The following is a 16,274-nucleotide window of genomic DNA, read 5'->3' as shown; positions in this document are numbered from 1 at the left end:
TATGTATATGTGAGAGTGTATGTATGTATATATGTATGTGTATATACATATATATATATAGGGGGGGCACAGGGTGAGGGGAAGATGAAGGGAAGATATCTAAAAGAAATAAAATAAAATTAAGGGATGAGAGAGGAATATATTGAGAGAGGGAGATAGGGAGAGAGAGAATGGGGTAAATTATCTCACATAAAAGTGGCAAGAAAAAGCAGTTCTGTAGGAAGGGAAGAGAAGTCAGGTGAGGGGGAATGAGTGAATCTTGCTCTCATCAGATTTGACCTGAGGAGGGAATACCATACATACTCAATTGGGTAACTTACCCCATGGGAAAAAAGGAGGAAGAAGAAGATAAAAAAAGGGGGGATGATAGAAGGGAAGGCAGATGGGGGTGGAGGTAATCAAAAACAAACACTTTCGAAAGGGGACAGGGCCAAGGGAGAAAATTCAATAAAGGGGGATAGGTTAGGAAGGAGCAAAATATAGTGAGTCTTCCACAACATGAGTATTGTGGAAGGGTTATACATAATGATACACATGTGGCCTATGTTGAATTGCTTGACTTCTTAGGGAGGGTGGGTGGGAAGGGAAGAGGGGAGAGAATTTGGAACTCAAAGTTTTAAAAACGGATGTTCAAAAACAAAAAAAAGTTTTTGCATGCCACTAGAAAATAAGATACACAGGAAATGGGGTGTAGAAATTTATCTTGCCCTACAAGAAAGGAAGGGAACAGAGGATGGGAGCAGAGTGGGGTGACAGAAGGGAGGGCTGACTGGGGAATAGGGCAACCAGAATATATGCCATCTTGGAGTGGCGGGGAGGGTAGAAATGGGGAGAAAATTTGTAATTCAAACTCTTGTGAAAATCAATGCAGAAAACTAAATATATTAAATAAAAAAATAATAAAAAAATAAAAATAAATAAAAGTAATCATGAGAAAGAAAAAAGAAGAGAATAGTATGCCTAGATCTTCCTTCAGATCTCACAGTTCTTTCTTTGAATGTGGATAGCATTTTCCACCCTGAGTCTTTTGGAATTGTCTTAGATTATTGCATTGCTGAGAAGAAGTTGGTCATTGCACAGTGTTGCTCTTACTGTGTACAATGTTCTCCTGGTTCTGCTCACTTCACTCAGCAACAGTTCATATAAGTCTTTCCAGTTTTTTCTTAAATCTACTTGCTCACCATTTCTTATGGAACTATAGTATTCCGTTATATTAATATACCACAACTTGTTCAGCCATTTCCCAATTGATGGGCATCCCCTCAATTTCCAGTTCTTTGCCACCACAAAAGAGCTGCTAGAAACATTTTTTTACATGTGGGTCCTTTTCCCTTTTTATGATCTCTTTGGGATACAGAATGGTATTGCTGGACCAAAGAATATCCACAGTTTTATAGCTCTTTGGGCATAGTTCCAAGTTGCTTTCCAGAATGGTTAGTCTATGTCTAGTTTCTGCCATACTATTTTCCAGTTTTTCCATCAGTTTTTTGTCAAATAGTGAATTCTTCTCCCAGAAGCTAGTCTTTGGGTTTATTAAACAGTAGATTACTGTAGTCATTGCTTGCTGTGTCTTGTGTATCTAACCTATTCCAGTGATCCACTACTCTTATTTCCTAGCCAGTACCAAGTAGTTTTGATGATTGCTCCTTTATAATACAGTTTTTGACTTTGTACTGTTGCAGTTTGGGGTTCTGGGAACCCTGAAATGTAAAGGTACAGGGTGAGTCTGCTTGGAAAGAATTCAAACACTGAAGTCTTCTTTCAGTCAAGGTGGCAAGGTTTATTGTAATAACAATAGAAGGGGGCAGAAATTCCCAGTGAGTCTGCAGCTTGATGGGTGTGAGAATGATACTTTTATATAAAGATAAAACTGCGAGAAGATTTGGATGGGATTAAGGAGTGGTAAATAGCCTGGGTGTGTGGGGGGGCCCAGGTGCAATAGCGAAAGGATCTAGATGGGAATAAGGACTATCAAGTAAGATAATTCAGTAATCAAATAGGGACTGAGGTAGGCCATATAGTTACTGGGTTTTTCTTGGCAGGTAGACTCCCAGATATTTTCTGTTGTCTACAGTTATTTTAAATGGAATTTTTCTTTCTCTCTCTTGCTGCTGGGCTTTGTTGGTAATATATAGAAATGCCAATGACTTACATAGGTTTATTTTATATCCTGCCACTTTGCTGAAATTGTTAATTATTTCAAGTAGCTTTTTAGTTGATTTTTTAGGATTCTCTAAGTATACCATCTTATCATTTGCAAAGAGTTATGGTTTTGTTTCTTCGTTGCCTATTTTAATTCCTTCAATTTCTTTTTCTTCTCTTATTGCTAAACTTAACATTTCTAGTACAATATTGAATAACAGTGGTGATAATGGACATCCTTGTTTCATACCTGATCTTATTAGAAATGCTGCTGTCTTATTCCCATTACATATAATGCTTGTTGATAGTTTTAGATAGATGTTTTTTAATCATTTTTTAAAAAATCATTTTAAGAAAATTTTAATCATTTTAAGAAAAATTCCATTTATTCCTGTGCTCTAGTTTTTAACAGAAATGGGCACTGTATTTTGTTAAAAGCTTTTTCTGCATCTATTGAGATAATCATACGATTTCTGTTAATTTTGTTATTTATATGGTCAATTATGCTGATAGTTTTCCTGATATTGAACCAGCCCTGCATTTCTGGTATAAATCTCACCTGGTCTTAGTGTATTATCCTCATGATATGTTGTTGTAATCTCTTTGCTAATGTTTTATTTAACATTTTTGCACTATATTCATTAAGGAAATTGGTGATATCTTTTGTTTTTATTTGACCTATATTTCTCACAACTTTTATTCTCTACCATCTCCCTGAGATCCATCTCTTGCTATTAGTTTGATTCTGTAGAACATTTTTTTCTTTATCTTTTCTTTCAATTTTCTTTTAAGAGTCTGACATAACCACTTCTGCAAAGGATAAAGAAAAAATGTTTCTCATCATTTTATTGGGGCATGTATAATCATTATAACTTTTCAAACTGAGTTTTGATTGTTTTTTGTTGTTATTTCTATTTATATTACTTACTCAGTGTGCATATTATTTTTTATGATTCTGCTTATTCATTTTGTATCAGTTCATCTTCCAGTGATTCTGGTGTCTTTCAATGATTCTTTACATTTATCCTATTTACCATTTCTTACAGTGCGATGCTATTCCATTACATTCATGTACCACAACTTGTCTTGCTATTACTCAGTTGAATAGCATCTACTTTGTTTCTAATTCTTTTCTAAAACACAAAAAATGCAGCCCTTTGATATGTAGGGGACATTTCTCTTTTTCAGTGATTTCCACAGATAATTGAAGGGTATGGGTATTTTAATTTTAAAGGAAAATTCTTCATTTGAGATTTTTATTCTGATTAACGAGGGAAAACTCAGGACAAAGAGCATTAAAAAGAGTTTATTGTAAGTATATCAAGGTAGCAACATGTTGAAGGACTGATCACTCTAGATCTGGATGGATTCAAGGTGGAGCCAGCTTTTATACATAACTTTAAGACAATCCAGACAGGTACACAAAAGCAGAAGAAGCTGAGCCCTTGAATCTCAGTTCTTCCCCAAGGCAGCAAGAATGCGACAATTTACACGTAGAGGCATGTGACAAAAAGCTGCAGATTTGGTGTCTCCTGCCCCAACAGAGCCTCCCCCAACAGCGGCTGACAAGTAGGACTGGGAACAATGGATCAACATAACTTTAAAATTAGATACATTTTTGTGAAATTCCAAATTACTTTCCAGAATGGTTCTATCTATTCATAGTTCCAACAATAGTGCCTCAGTGTGCCAGTCTTCACATGGCCCTGCTTACACTGATTATTCTCATCTTTTGTCATCTTTGCCAACTTGCTGTTTATTAACCAATTTACTCAGCATTGTTTTCATTAGTATTTTTCTTGTTAGTAATTTGGAGAATCCTTTCATGTGGTTGCTGATGGTTCTTTTTTGAAAACAGTTCATATCCTTTGACCATTGATCTATTTGCTATAAATGTGGGTTCTTTAAATCTTATCTGTCTTAAACAATAACCATAAGAGTGGAACCTTTGTCTATTTTTTAATCACTTTTTTTCAGCTGACAATAACAAAGACCAGTATATCTCACAAAGATGATTCCTCTCTACGGTAGGGGTTCTCAAATTTTTTGGCCTTATGATGCCTTTATACACTTAAAAATGACTAAGAACCCCTGTCCCCAAAAGCTTTTGTTTGTGTGGGTTGTGTCTATCAATATTTATTAATATTATAAATTAAAATGTCTTCATGTGTTACGAAAATAGTTTTGACCTTGCAGATCCCTAGTTGTCCCTGCAGCACATTTTGAATAAAGTGCTCCAGGATGCTCCATTTCATAAGAAAATGCTTGCCAGCCTGTTTTATTACTCTTCAGTCCAGCTGTCTATAGGAGTTACAGATGGGTAATTCAAAAGCCACTGCCCTTGGGAGTCGCTAGAGCATAAAATGCTGCAGGTGTTCATAGACTCTACCCACTTCAATTAAGCGTCTTACTTGCTTGACAATTCTCACCAATTGCTGCGGATTGCTTTTCCCCTCACACATGTATCACCTCCCTCTCAATACAAAATTAAGTTGGTGGTGGCAGCAACAACAATGCTTCTAGGGAAAAGTATCTGTAGCTATTTTCTGTCACCTAAGCATAAACTGAGTGACTGAGAACAAAGAAATTTTTTGGTCAACTAGCCAGTCACTACATAGCCACCTCAACTTAGAGCAAGCAGTTTTAGAAATTTCCTTGGAAATTTCCTTTGTGGTTTAGAACTGAGAATCCCTACTCCAACATGAAGAAAATCCTTAATTTGAGCAAATTCAATTCAATTCGGTGCAATAAACATTTATTAAGTATTTGCTATGTGTCTGGTACTTTGCTAAGGTGTGGGGATACAAATAAGGAAAAGAGACAGCCCCAGAAGGCAGGAAACTTACAATTTAATGGGGGAAAACAACACATAAAAGGAAGCTGTAAAGGGTGGGGTAGGGTGTCCACCAAGATGTTATGTGGTGTTGAAGCCAAGCAGAACGACTGATGGGTGATCGTTACCTGGAGGTTTCTTAGCCTTCTCTAAAGGAAGGCTGCACTTTGACAATTGAGGATAAGTTGAGAAAGGTCTAGAACATCAATAAACAGCACTTTAATGAGATAGCAGGTCATCCTGGGGTGGGGAGATTTATCCTGGGGAGGTGGGGAGGTGGAGTAAAGCTGTACCAAGTTGCTGATGGAAAATAACTAATAACTGACAATAGAGAGAAAGCAGATCTTCCTTATTTTGATTCAGCTTCTCTCTGCCAAGGAGAATGACTCTGGTTCTGGAACAAAAATGAATAACAAGGAGCTGATAGCCAAAATAAGTAAAAGGTATCATTGTCAGATGTGATCATTCAACTAAAAGCCAGTCCTTTGAATTGCTGTATCAAATTGTTAAATCAAGCGGTTCAAGAATTCAATAATATTGCTCTCACTAAAAGTAAAGATATGATTTCATCAGTACCAGAGTTTTTAATAATTTTCATCTTATAATGCCCATAATATATTAGTATAGTACTACATGTATGTATATGTGTGTGTATTTGTGTATATAGCTATATATTGATATGTTTTTGTTGTTCAATCATTTTCAGTCATTTCTGACTCTTCATGACCCCATATGGAGTTTTCTTGGCAAAGATGCTGGAGTGGTTTGCCATTTCTTTCTCCAGCTTATTTTACAGATGAGGAAACTGAGGCAAGTAGGGTTAAGTGACTTTCCCAGGGTCACACAGCCAGTAAATGTCTGAGGATGGATTTGAACTCAGGTCTTCTTGACTCCAGGCCCAGTGTTCTATCCCTTCTATCCTATTATGTACAAAAATAATAGTTTTGTTTCTCCTTAGCTGTGTTTATTTTCCAAATTAATTATTCTTGTTTTAATGGTATTGCTGGAATTTCTAGCACTATGTTAAATGCTAGTGGTCAAAATTGAACTCACTGATTTTTCTATAATCTTATTGTAAAGGCCTCTAATTTATCTCCATTACATGTAATGGTAGCTCTTAGTTTTTAGATAGTTTTTTTTTACCATATTAAAAAAAGGCCATTTAGTCCTATGTCTACTTAATGATTTTTAAATAAAAATATTTATTGTATTTTGTAAAAAATGAAAATTTTCCATGCATTAATATAATCATGATTTTTTTTGTTCTTATTAATATGGTCTCTTATTTTTATAGCTTGCCTAATTCTGAATGAATCTTTCATGCCTGGTTATAAACCCTACCTGGTCAAAATGTACAGATGTTTTGAAGTGTTGCTATAGTCTCTTTGCTATATTTCATTTAAAGTTTTGCATCACTATTCTTTAGGGATATTGGTCTATAGTTTTCTTTATTTGATCTGTTTCTCAAATTTCTGAATTGTCTATGTAATACTGCAATCAGTTGTTCTTTGAAAATGCAGTTCACTCTGTAAATCCTTCTGGTCTTGGCTTTTTTTTTTCATTCTGGGAATTCAGTTATTACTTGTTCAATTAATTTTTCTGAAATTGGGTTATTTACATTCTGTATTGTTTCACTTGACCTTTCATATTTTTACTGATATTCATCAATTCCTTAATTTAATCTGTCACTTTCCTTTAGTCAGTTTCGTTGATATCTAATTTGGCAAAAAATGTTTGGAAAATAATACTTTATTTCTTATTTATTTGTAAATAAACAAATATTCATTAAACACTTATATAGGTACTGTGCTTAATTCTGGGAATATATAGCAAGGCAAAAATATTATATATATATAATGTGTGTGTGTATATATATGTATATATGTGTGTGTGTGTGTGTATATATATATATATATATGTATATATATATGTATATATATAGTGATATATCATTTATGTGTCTCTTTGAAAATCAGGCTAATTTTTTTCTTTTGATCCCTCTCCAGAGTTTGAGGTTTGGCCAACTCTGTGTTTGTTTTTTCCTTTCAATTTTATTAAATCTCTTCCTACTGCACCACATGGATCCCAGAGGAATTTGTTCTAGATGATCATTAAGGTTTTTTTCTGAGGTTTAAGATTCCATGATTTATCTAAATAATTAGGCTCTCAACCTAAGGTGATATATTTTACAATTGTTAACGTAGTGGAATGAACGTCAGACTAGAGTGCTGTCATCTGGGTTTGATTCCCATCTCTGCCACTGGCTATCTTGGACCAGGCTGTTAACCTCTCATAGTTTTGGTTTCTTCATCTGAAAAATGATACTTGCACCACCTACTTACAAAAATAAAAGAACTTCTCCAGTATATAACAGGAAACTTAAGGATGTCAAAACCAATAAGGAAGTAACACCATTCTGAGAATTAATTCTAAAACTTTGACACATTTACTTTGTGACCCTGGGCAAATCACAAATTCTCTGAACCTTAGTTTTTCTCATCTATAAATGAGGAGTTTGGACAAGTTGATGTCTGATATCCTATGTATCTCTAAATCTGTGATCCTATGAATTTAAGAGCTCCCTCTACAACTTGTGAGGAGGCAATTTTTTCTTCCGTTGTTTTAATCCTCCTCTTCCCCCATTTGTCTTGTCCATTATGTTCCCAAGTTGACCACTCTTTATGTTCTCTTTTCTCTACTAGGTACAAGAGTGTTGCTTTTGGCTTAATAAGTGGCCATGGCAACCAGCATGGTTGACAATGCAAACCACTTACCCTTTTTCTTTGGCAACATCACCCGTGAAGAAGCAGAAGATTATCTTGTTCAGGGGGGAATGAGTGATGGACTCTACCTACTTCGACAGAGTCGCAACTACCTGGGTGGCTTTGCACTATCTGTGGCTTTTGGAAAGAAGGCTCATCATTACACCATTGAGAGGGAGCTGAATGGGACATATGCCATTGCTGGTGGGAGGACCCACATGAGCCCTGCTGAACTCTGCCTTTATCATTCTCAAGAGTCTGATGGTCTAGTCTGTCTTCTGAAGAAAGCTTTGAATCGGCCACCTGGAGTAGAACCCAAGACTGGTCCGTTTGAAGATTTGAAGGAAAACCTCATCAGAGAATATGTAAAACAGACGTGGAACTTGCAGGTAAGCTGTTTACTATTTCCAGTGCAAAGAAATTTTGTTTGTATTTTAATTTTAATTAATTTCAAGAGTCTGTGCTTTCACCATAACCCTTCACAATATTGATATATATATATACATATATAAATATATGTATGTATTTTACATGGTAATGTTTCAATATATAGAAATTTAAATAGCTGTTGACTTCAGCAGATACAAATCATGCTTTTAAAAGGTAACCTTCCTTTTTTGTCATCACATATCAAATTTTAATAGACATTTAGAATTTATTTTCTTGCTGTGGCATGTCATTTTTGTACTGTACTTCCAATTTATTCTACTCAAAGAGCATTATGTGAGCACCTTCTGTGCATGACACTGTGCTAGGTGCTTGGGAAAGATGGAAAATTTAGATAAGATATGGCCCCTCCCTTCTGGGGGGGGATATGACACATGCACAGATAACTATAGTATAAAATGGCTCATCATTGATTTAAATACATGTACTTTTGCAATTCTGTTACATTTGTTATATAATAATGTGTATGATAGTATCTTTGTTTATACTTTATCCTTCATATCAAACTATAAATGCTATCAACTAACACTCATTTATTAAGTACCATCTCATGTGTCAGGCACTGTGCTAAGCTGGGCATACAAATACAAGCAAAAAGAAAGATAGTCCATGCTCTCTAGGAGCTTACATTCTTTTTTTTTGCACTTAATAGTATTTTATTTTCCAATTACATGTAAAGATAGCTTTCCACATTCATTTTTTAAGATTTTGAGTTCCAAATGTTTCTTCTTCCCTCCCTTTCCTCTCCCCGCCTCAGGAAAGCAAGCAATCTGATATAGGTTATACATGTACAATAACGTTAAACATATTTCCACATTAGTCATGTTATGAAAGCAGAATCAGAACAAAAGTGAAAAACCATGAGAAAGAAAAAACAAAAAACAAAAAAAGTGAAAATAGTATGCTTAGATCGACATTCAGATTCCATAGTTCTTTCTCTGGATGTGGATAGCACTTTCTATTGTGAGTCTTTTGGAATTATCTTGGACCATGGTATTGCTCAGAAGAGCTAGGTCTGTCATAGTTGATCATCTCACAGTGCTGCTGTTACTGTGTACAATGTTCTCCTGGTCCTGCTCGCTTTAATCAGCATCAGTTCACAAAAATCTTTCCAGGTTTTTCTGAAATCTGCCTGCTCATCATTTCTTATTTAACAATCACATTCATATACATTCAATACATTCATATACCACCACTTGTTCAGCCATTTGCCAATTGATGGACATCCCCTCAATTTCCAATTCTTGGCCACCACAAAAAGAGCTGCTATAAATATTTTTGTATATGTTAGTCCTTCTCCCTTTTTAATGATCTCTTCGGGATACAGAGCTAGTAGTGGTATTGCTGGATCAAAGGCTATGCATAGTTTTATAGCTCTTTGGGCATAGTTCCAAATTGCTCTCCAGACTGGTTGGACCAGTTTATTACTCCACCAAAAATGCATTAGTGTTCTAATTTTCCCTTATCTTCTCCAACATATATCATTTTCCTCTTCATATTTGCCAATCTGATAGGTGTAAGGTGGTACCTCAGAGTCGTTTTAATTTGAATTTCTTTAATCAATAGCGATTTAGAACATTTTTCCTATGACTATAGATAGCTTTAATTTCTTTGTCTGAAAATTGCCTGTTCATATCCTTTGACCATTTATCAATTGGGGAATGACTTGTATTTTTATAAATTTAACTCAGTTCTCTATATAGATGAAAAACATTGGCTATAAAAATTGTTTCCCAGCTTTCTGCTTCCATTCTAATCTTGGTTGTATTGGTTTGTGCAAAACCTTTTTAATTTAATATAATCAAAATTATCCATTTTGCATTTCATAATGTTCTCTATCTCTTGTTTGGTCATAAATTCTTCTGTTCTTCATAGATCTGATAGGTAAACTATTTCTTGCCCACCTAATTTGCTTATGGTATCACCTTTTATGTCTAAATCATGCATCCATTTTGACTTTTTCTTGGTATACAGTGTAAGATGTCTATGCCTACTTTCTGCCATACTCTTGCCCAGTTTTCTCTGCAGTTTTTGTCAAATAGTGAGTTCTTATCCCAGAAGCTGAGGTCTTTGAGTTTATCAAACAGAAGATTACTGTACTCATTGACTACAGTGTCGTGTACCTAACCTGTTCCACTAATCCAAAACTCTGTTTATTACTACCAGATGGTTTTGATGACTGCCACTTTATAATGTAGTTTTAGATTTGGTATTGTTAGGCCACTTTCCTTTGCAGTTTTTTTTATTAATTCTCTTGATATTCTGGACCTTTTGTTCTTCCAGATAAATCTTGTTATTATTTTTTCTAGTTTTATAAAATTATTTTTTGGTTCTGTGATTGGTATATCACTGAATAAGTAAATTAATTTAGGTAGAATTGTCATATTTTTATATTAGCGTGGCCTATCCATGACCAATTGATATTTTTCCAGTTGTTTAGATCTGACTTTATTTGTGTGAAAACTGCTTTGTAATTCTGTTCATATAGTTCCTGGGTTTGTCTTGGCAGGTAGACTTTCAAATATTTTATGTTGTCTACAGTTATTTTAAATGGAATTTCTCTTTCTATCTCTTGCTGCTGGGCTTTGTTGGTAATGTATAGAAATGCTGATGAACTATGTGGGTTTATTTTATATCCTGCCACTTTGCCAAAGTTGTTAATAGTTTCAAGTAGTTTTTTGGTTGATTACCTAGGATTCTCTAAGTATACTGTCATGTCATCTGCAAAGAGCGATAGTTTTGTTTCTTCATTGCCTATTTTAATTCCTTCAGCTTCTTTTTCTTCTCTAACTGCTTAAGCCAACATTTCTAGTACACTCTTGAATATTAATGGTGATGGTGGGCATCCTTGGTTCACCCCTGATCTTATTGGGAATGCTTCTTGGCTATCCCCATTACATATAATGCTTGCTAATGGTTTTAATAGATAGTACTTGTCCTTTTAAGGAAAATTCTTATTTTCCTGTGCTTTCTCATATTTTAAATAGGAATGGGTGCTCTATTTTGTCAAAAGCTTTTTCTGCATCTGTTGAGAAAATCATTTTTTTTTCTGTAAGTTTTGTTGTTGATATGGTCAATTATGCTGATAGTTTTCCTGATATTGAACCAGCCCTGCATTCCTGGTATAAGTCCCACCTGATCATAGTGTATTATGCTTGTGATAAATTGTTGTACTCTCCTTGTTAATATTTAAAGTTTTTGCATCAATATTCATTAGGGAAATTGATGTATAATTTTCTTTTTCTGTTTTGGCTCTTTGTGGTTTAGATATCAGCACCATGTTTATGTCATTAAAGGATTTGGTAGGACTCGTCTGCCTATTTTCCCAAATAGTTTAAATATTATTGGAATGAGTTGTTCTTTAAATGTTTGGAAGAATTCATTTGTAAATCTATCGAGTCTTGGGGATTTTTCTTAGGCAATTCATTGATGCCTTGTTCAATTTCTTCTTCTAAAATGGGGTTACTTAAGTATTTTATTTCCTCTTCTGTTAATCTTGGGCAATTTATGTTTTTGTAAATATTCATCCATTTTGCTTAGATTGTCAGATTTATTGGCATACAGTTGGGCAGAATAGCTCCTAATTATTACTTTAATTTTCTCTTCGTTTGTGGTGAATTCACCCTTTTCATTTTTGATACTGGCAATTTGGTTTTCTTCTGTCTTTTTTTAAATCAAATTAACCAAAGGTTTATCTTTTTTAAAATAAAACCAGCTCTTAGTTTTATTTATTAGTTCAGTAGTTTTCACACTTTTAATTTTATTAATTTAGGGATTTTTAATTTGTTCTTCTTCTAACTTTTTTATGTGCATGCCCAATTCATTGATCTCCTGTTTCTCTATTTTATTCATGTAAACATTTGGACATGTAAAATTTCCCCTAAGAACTGCTTTTCACTGTACCTCATTAGTGTTGGTATGTTGTCTTATTATTGCCATTCTCTTTGATGAAATTATTTTATTGTTTATATGATTTCTTCTTTGACCCACTCATTATTAGGTTATTTAGTTTCCAATTAATTTGTAGTCTTTCAATGACCCTTTATTAAATATAATTTTTATTGCATCATGATCTGAAAAGGATATATTTAATATTTCTGCCTTTCTGCATTGGATTGGGAGGGTTTTATGCCTTAATACGTAGTCAGTTTTTGTGTAGGTGAGAAAAAGGTATATTCCGTTCCATCCCCATTCATTTTTCTCCAGAGATCTACCATATCTAACCTTTCTAAAATTCTATTCACCTCCTTAACTTCTTTCTTATTTATTTTGTGTTTAGATTGATCCAGTTCAGAGGGGAGGAGGTTCAGATCCCTGACTAGTATAGTTTTATGTCCGTTTCTTCCTATAATTCACTTCTTCTCTAAGAATTTGGATGCTATACTACTTGGTGTATATACCTTTTCAGTTGATATTACTTCATGTTCTAAAGTACTTTTCCAGAAGATGTAGTTTTCTTCTTTATCTCTTTTAATTAGGTCTGTATTAGCTTTTGCTTTGTCGGAGATCAGGCTTGCTATTCCTCCTTTTTTTTTTACTTCAGCTGAAGCATAATAGATTCTGCTCCAGCCCCTTACCTTTACTCTGTGTGTGTCTCTCTGCTTCAGGTGTGTTTCTTGTAAAAAAACATTGTAAGATTCTCGCTTTTGATCCATTTTGTTATCCACTCCCATTTTATGGAAGAGTTTATCACATTCATAATTGGGATTACTAGTTTTTTATTTCTCTTCATCCTCTTTCCCCCTGTTATATTTTTCTCACTTTTCACCCTGTTCCTCCTCACCAGTGTTTTGCTTCTGACCACCACCTTCCTCAGTCTGTATCAGCCCTCCTGCCCTTTTCTTTCCCCTTTCCTCTCCTACTTCCCTATAGGGTAAGATAAATTTCTGCACCCTACTGAATGTGTGTTATTCCAAAATACTCTTTGAGCAAAATCTGATGAGAATAAGGTTCAAACAATGCTCGCCCCCTCCTTTCTTTCACTCTACTCTAATGTGTCTTTTGTGCCTCTTCATATGATATAATTTACCCTATTCTGCAGCTGTCTTTCCTCTTCTCCCAGTACAATCCTTATTTTTAACCATATATACATATGTGTGTGTGTGTGTGTATATATATATATATGTGTATATATATATATATATACATATATATATATATATATATATATATATATATAGTAGCACATCAAAGTCAACTTATATCCACACCTTTCATCTATGCATACTCCTTCTAACTGCTGTAATAGAGATACAGTTCTCAAGAGTTACCAGTACCATCTTCCCGTGTAGGAATGTAAATAGTTTAATCTTATTGAATAACATGTTTTTTTCATGTTTACCTTTTTATGCTTCTCTTGAGTCTTGTATTTGAAGATCACATTTTCTGTTCAGCTCAGGTCTTTTCATCGGGAAAGTTTGGAAGTCCCCTTTCATTGAATTTCCTTCTCCTCCCCTGAAAGAGTATGCTCATTTTTGCTTGGTAACTCATTCTGGGTTGTAATCTAAGCTTTGCCTTTTGGAGTATCATCTTCCAAGCCCTCTGATTCTTTAAAGTAAGAGCTGCTAAGTCCTGTGTAAACCTGACTGTGGCTCCTGGATATCTGAATTGTTTCTTTCTGGCTGCTTGTAGTATTTTCTCCTTGACCTGATACTTGTGGAATTTGGCTATAATATTCCTTCGAGTTTACATTTTGGGCTCTCTTTCAGGAGGTGATCGGTGGCTTCTTTTAATGACTATTTTACCCTCTTGTTCTAGGATGTTGGGGGCAGTTTTCCTCGATGACTTTTTGAAAGAGGCTGTGCAGGTTCTCTTTTTGATCATTGCTTTCAGGTAGTCCAATAATTCTTAAATTATCTATTTCCAGATCAGTTGTTTTGCCAATATATTATTTTACATTTTCTTCTATTCTTTTCATTATTTTGGTTTTGTTTGACTGTTTCTTTATGTCTCAAGGAGTCGTTAGCTCCCACTTACCCAATTCTCATTTTTAAGGAGTTATTTTTTTCAGTTACTTTTCTACCTCCTTTACCATTTGGCCAATTCTACTTTTAAAGGAGTTGTTTTCTTCAGTGGTTTTTTTTTCCATCTGGCCAATTCTATTTTTAAGGATTTGGGTTTTTTAAGTCAATTTTTGTGCTTCCTTTTCCAAGCTGTTGCCCTTTTTTTTCGTAATTCTCCTGCCTAACTCACATTTCTTTTCCCAATTTTTCTTCTACCTCTCTTACTTGATTTTTAAAATCTTTTGGAGCTTTTCCAAAAGGCTTGAGACCAATACATATTCACCTTTGAGGCTTCGTATGTAGTCATTTTGAGATTGTTGTTCTCTTCTGAGTTTCTATTGGATTTTCCCTATTGCTCTAGTAGCTTCTATGGTCAGGGCTCTTTTTGATTTTTTTGCTGATTTTTAAAAGTTGAGCTCTACTTCTGGGGCATAGGGGGCATTGTCCCAAACTTCTTGTACTAGGAGCCCAGGGGTCCGGTCACTGACTTTCCGGTGCTTGTGGGTTGCCCAATGCACTGGGGTGGCCCGGCAGAGTCACTCTTGTGCTGGGCCTCTATGGCTGGCAGTTTGCCTTTTGCAGTGGAGCTGGAGGTCTCACAGTTGCCCTGCTGTGCCACTAGCCTGCTGAGCCAGGATTGAGGGGCCTCAGTTGCTGATCTGTGCTGTGGTTAAGAGCCTCCTGCTGGCTTCTTGGGACGTTGTCTGTGTTGGGCTCTGCTCTCCTTGCACCCAAGTAAGACAGACCTTTCTGGAAGTTCTTCTGAGTTATCTTAAGCTGGAAAATTGTTTCACTCTGTCTTTTTTGTGATTCTATCTCTCTAGAATCTATTTAGAAGCTTGATTTAATATTGTTTCTGAGGGAAACTGAGAAGAGCTCATGCAACTTCTTGGCTTCTCTCTGCCATCTTGGCTCTGCCTCAGGAGCTTATATTCTATTGGAGAAAGACAACAAATAAATGGAAAGGAGAAGAGTAGCAGGGAGGAGAGTAGCTAGCAATCTGGCAAGATAAAAAAAAGTTTATCTCCTGAGTTTTGGTCTTGTATCACCAGCTGCTTGTTGAACATTTCCAGTCTTAGAGGCAGCTCAAAGTCAATATACACAAAACAAGAGTCAGTATTTTTCTCCCCTAAAGCCGCCTTTCTTTCTAATATCCCTACTTCATCCATCAAGGTTGTATAACCTCAGAGTCATCAAGTCCTTATCCTAATACTTACCAAGACTTGCCACTTCTGACTCTGCAACATCTCTCAAATTCATCCCTTTTTCTCTATTCACATAACTATCAACCTAGCTCCTCATTACCTCTCATCTGGACTATGACAATACCATCCTAACTTATTGCTTTGCTTCTAGTCTTTCTCTTTTCCAATCCATCCTTCACTCACCTGTCAAATTGATATTCTTAAATTCTGGGTCTTGACCAAAAAGCTAAAAAAAAAAAGAACCCAAAAAACAAACCCATTATTAGCTCTAAGGTAAAATACAAAATCCTCTGTAGAATATTTGAAGCCCTTCCCAATCTGGTTCTAACCTAGCTTACAAAGTTCATTACAGATTACTGCCCTTTCACACACTGTACAGTTCATTTAAACTACTTTGTTTACGAATCTTCATAAATAACATTCAGTCTCTGGACTCAAATGCCCATTTTTGGAAAGCACTTTCTCTTTACCTCTGCCTTATAAAACCCACATCTACTTTTAAAGTTCTATTCAAATTCTACCCCCTACAGAAGGCATTAGCTGACTCCCCCAACTCATCCACCCCTAGTACTAGTGCCTCATGCATAGAGACCCCTTATTTTGCTTCCTCTGAAGCTGCAAGGCAAAGAAGAGTTTTCAAGTGGTCAAGCATTTCAAGAGGCACCACTCTGATCAGATCTAACTCAGCCAGGATGTGGCCAAAGAACCCACTTCCTGAACAGTTGCAGCTTTATGTTGTTCAACCCTATCCTCTATGTTCCCATGTCATATGAAGGTTTAGATTTTGGCATTCTGACCCTAAACACTCAGACTCTCAGTAGGTCATGGATCAAGAGGCAAAGGTATAGAAAAGAACAATATACATGGATTTAAGGGTTATGGG

At 35.4% G+C, this 16,274-nt stretch overlaps 1 protein-coding gene across 2 annotated transcripts in view; it reads left to right on the top strand.

Annotated features, from left to right (window-relative positions):
- Window positions 1–16,274, top strand: part of SYK (spleen associated tyrosine kinase) — a 168,782-nt gene that overhangs the window by 37,332 nt on the left and 115,176 nt on the right. For both annotated transcript variants that reach the window (XM_036739164.1, XM_036739163.1), the window contains exon 2: window positions 7,678–8,126. In XM_036739164.1, the coding sequence (XP_036595059.1) occupies window positions 7,713–8,126 (414 nt within the window). In that variant the 5' untranslated portion in view covers window positions 7,678–7,712. The remainder of the gene's footprint in view (window positions 1–7,677; window positions 8,127–16,274) is intronic.

This window comes from Trichosurus vulpecula, chromosome 9, assembly GCF_011100635.1.
Source record: "Trichosurus vulpecula isolate mTriVul1 chromosome 9, mTriVul1.pri, whole genome shotgun sequence".
In the NCBI taxonomy this organism is placed as follows: domain Eukaryota; kingdom Metazoa; phylum Chordata; class Mammalia; order Diprotodontia; family Phalangeridae; genus Trichosurus; species Trichosurus vulpecula.
The sequence above is the reverse complement of the archived record's forward strand: the minus strand, read 5'-3'. Positions and strand labels throughout refer to the sequence as shown.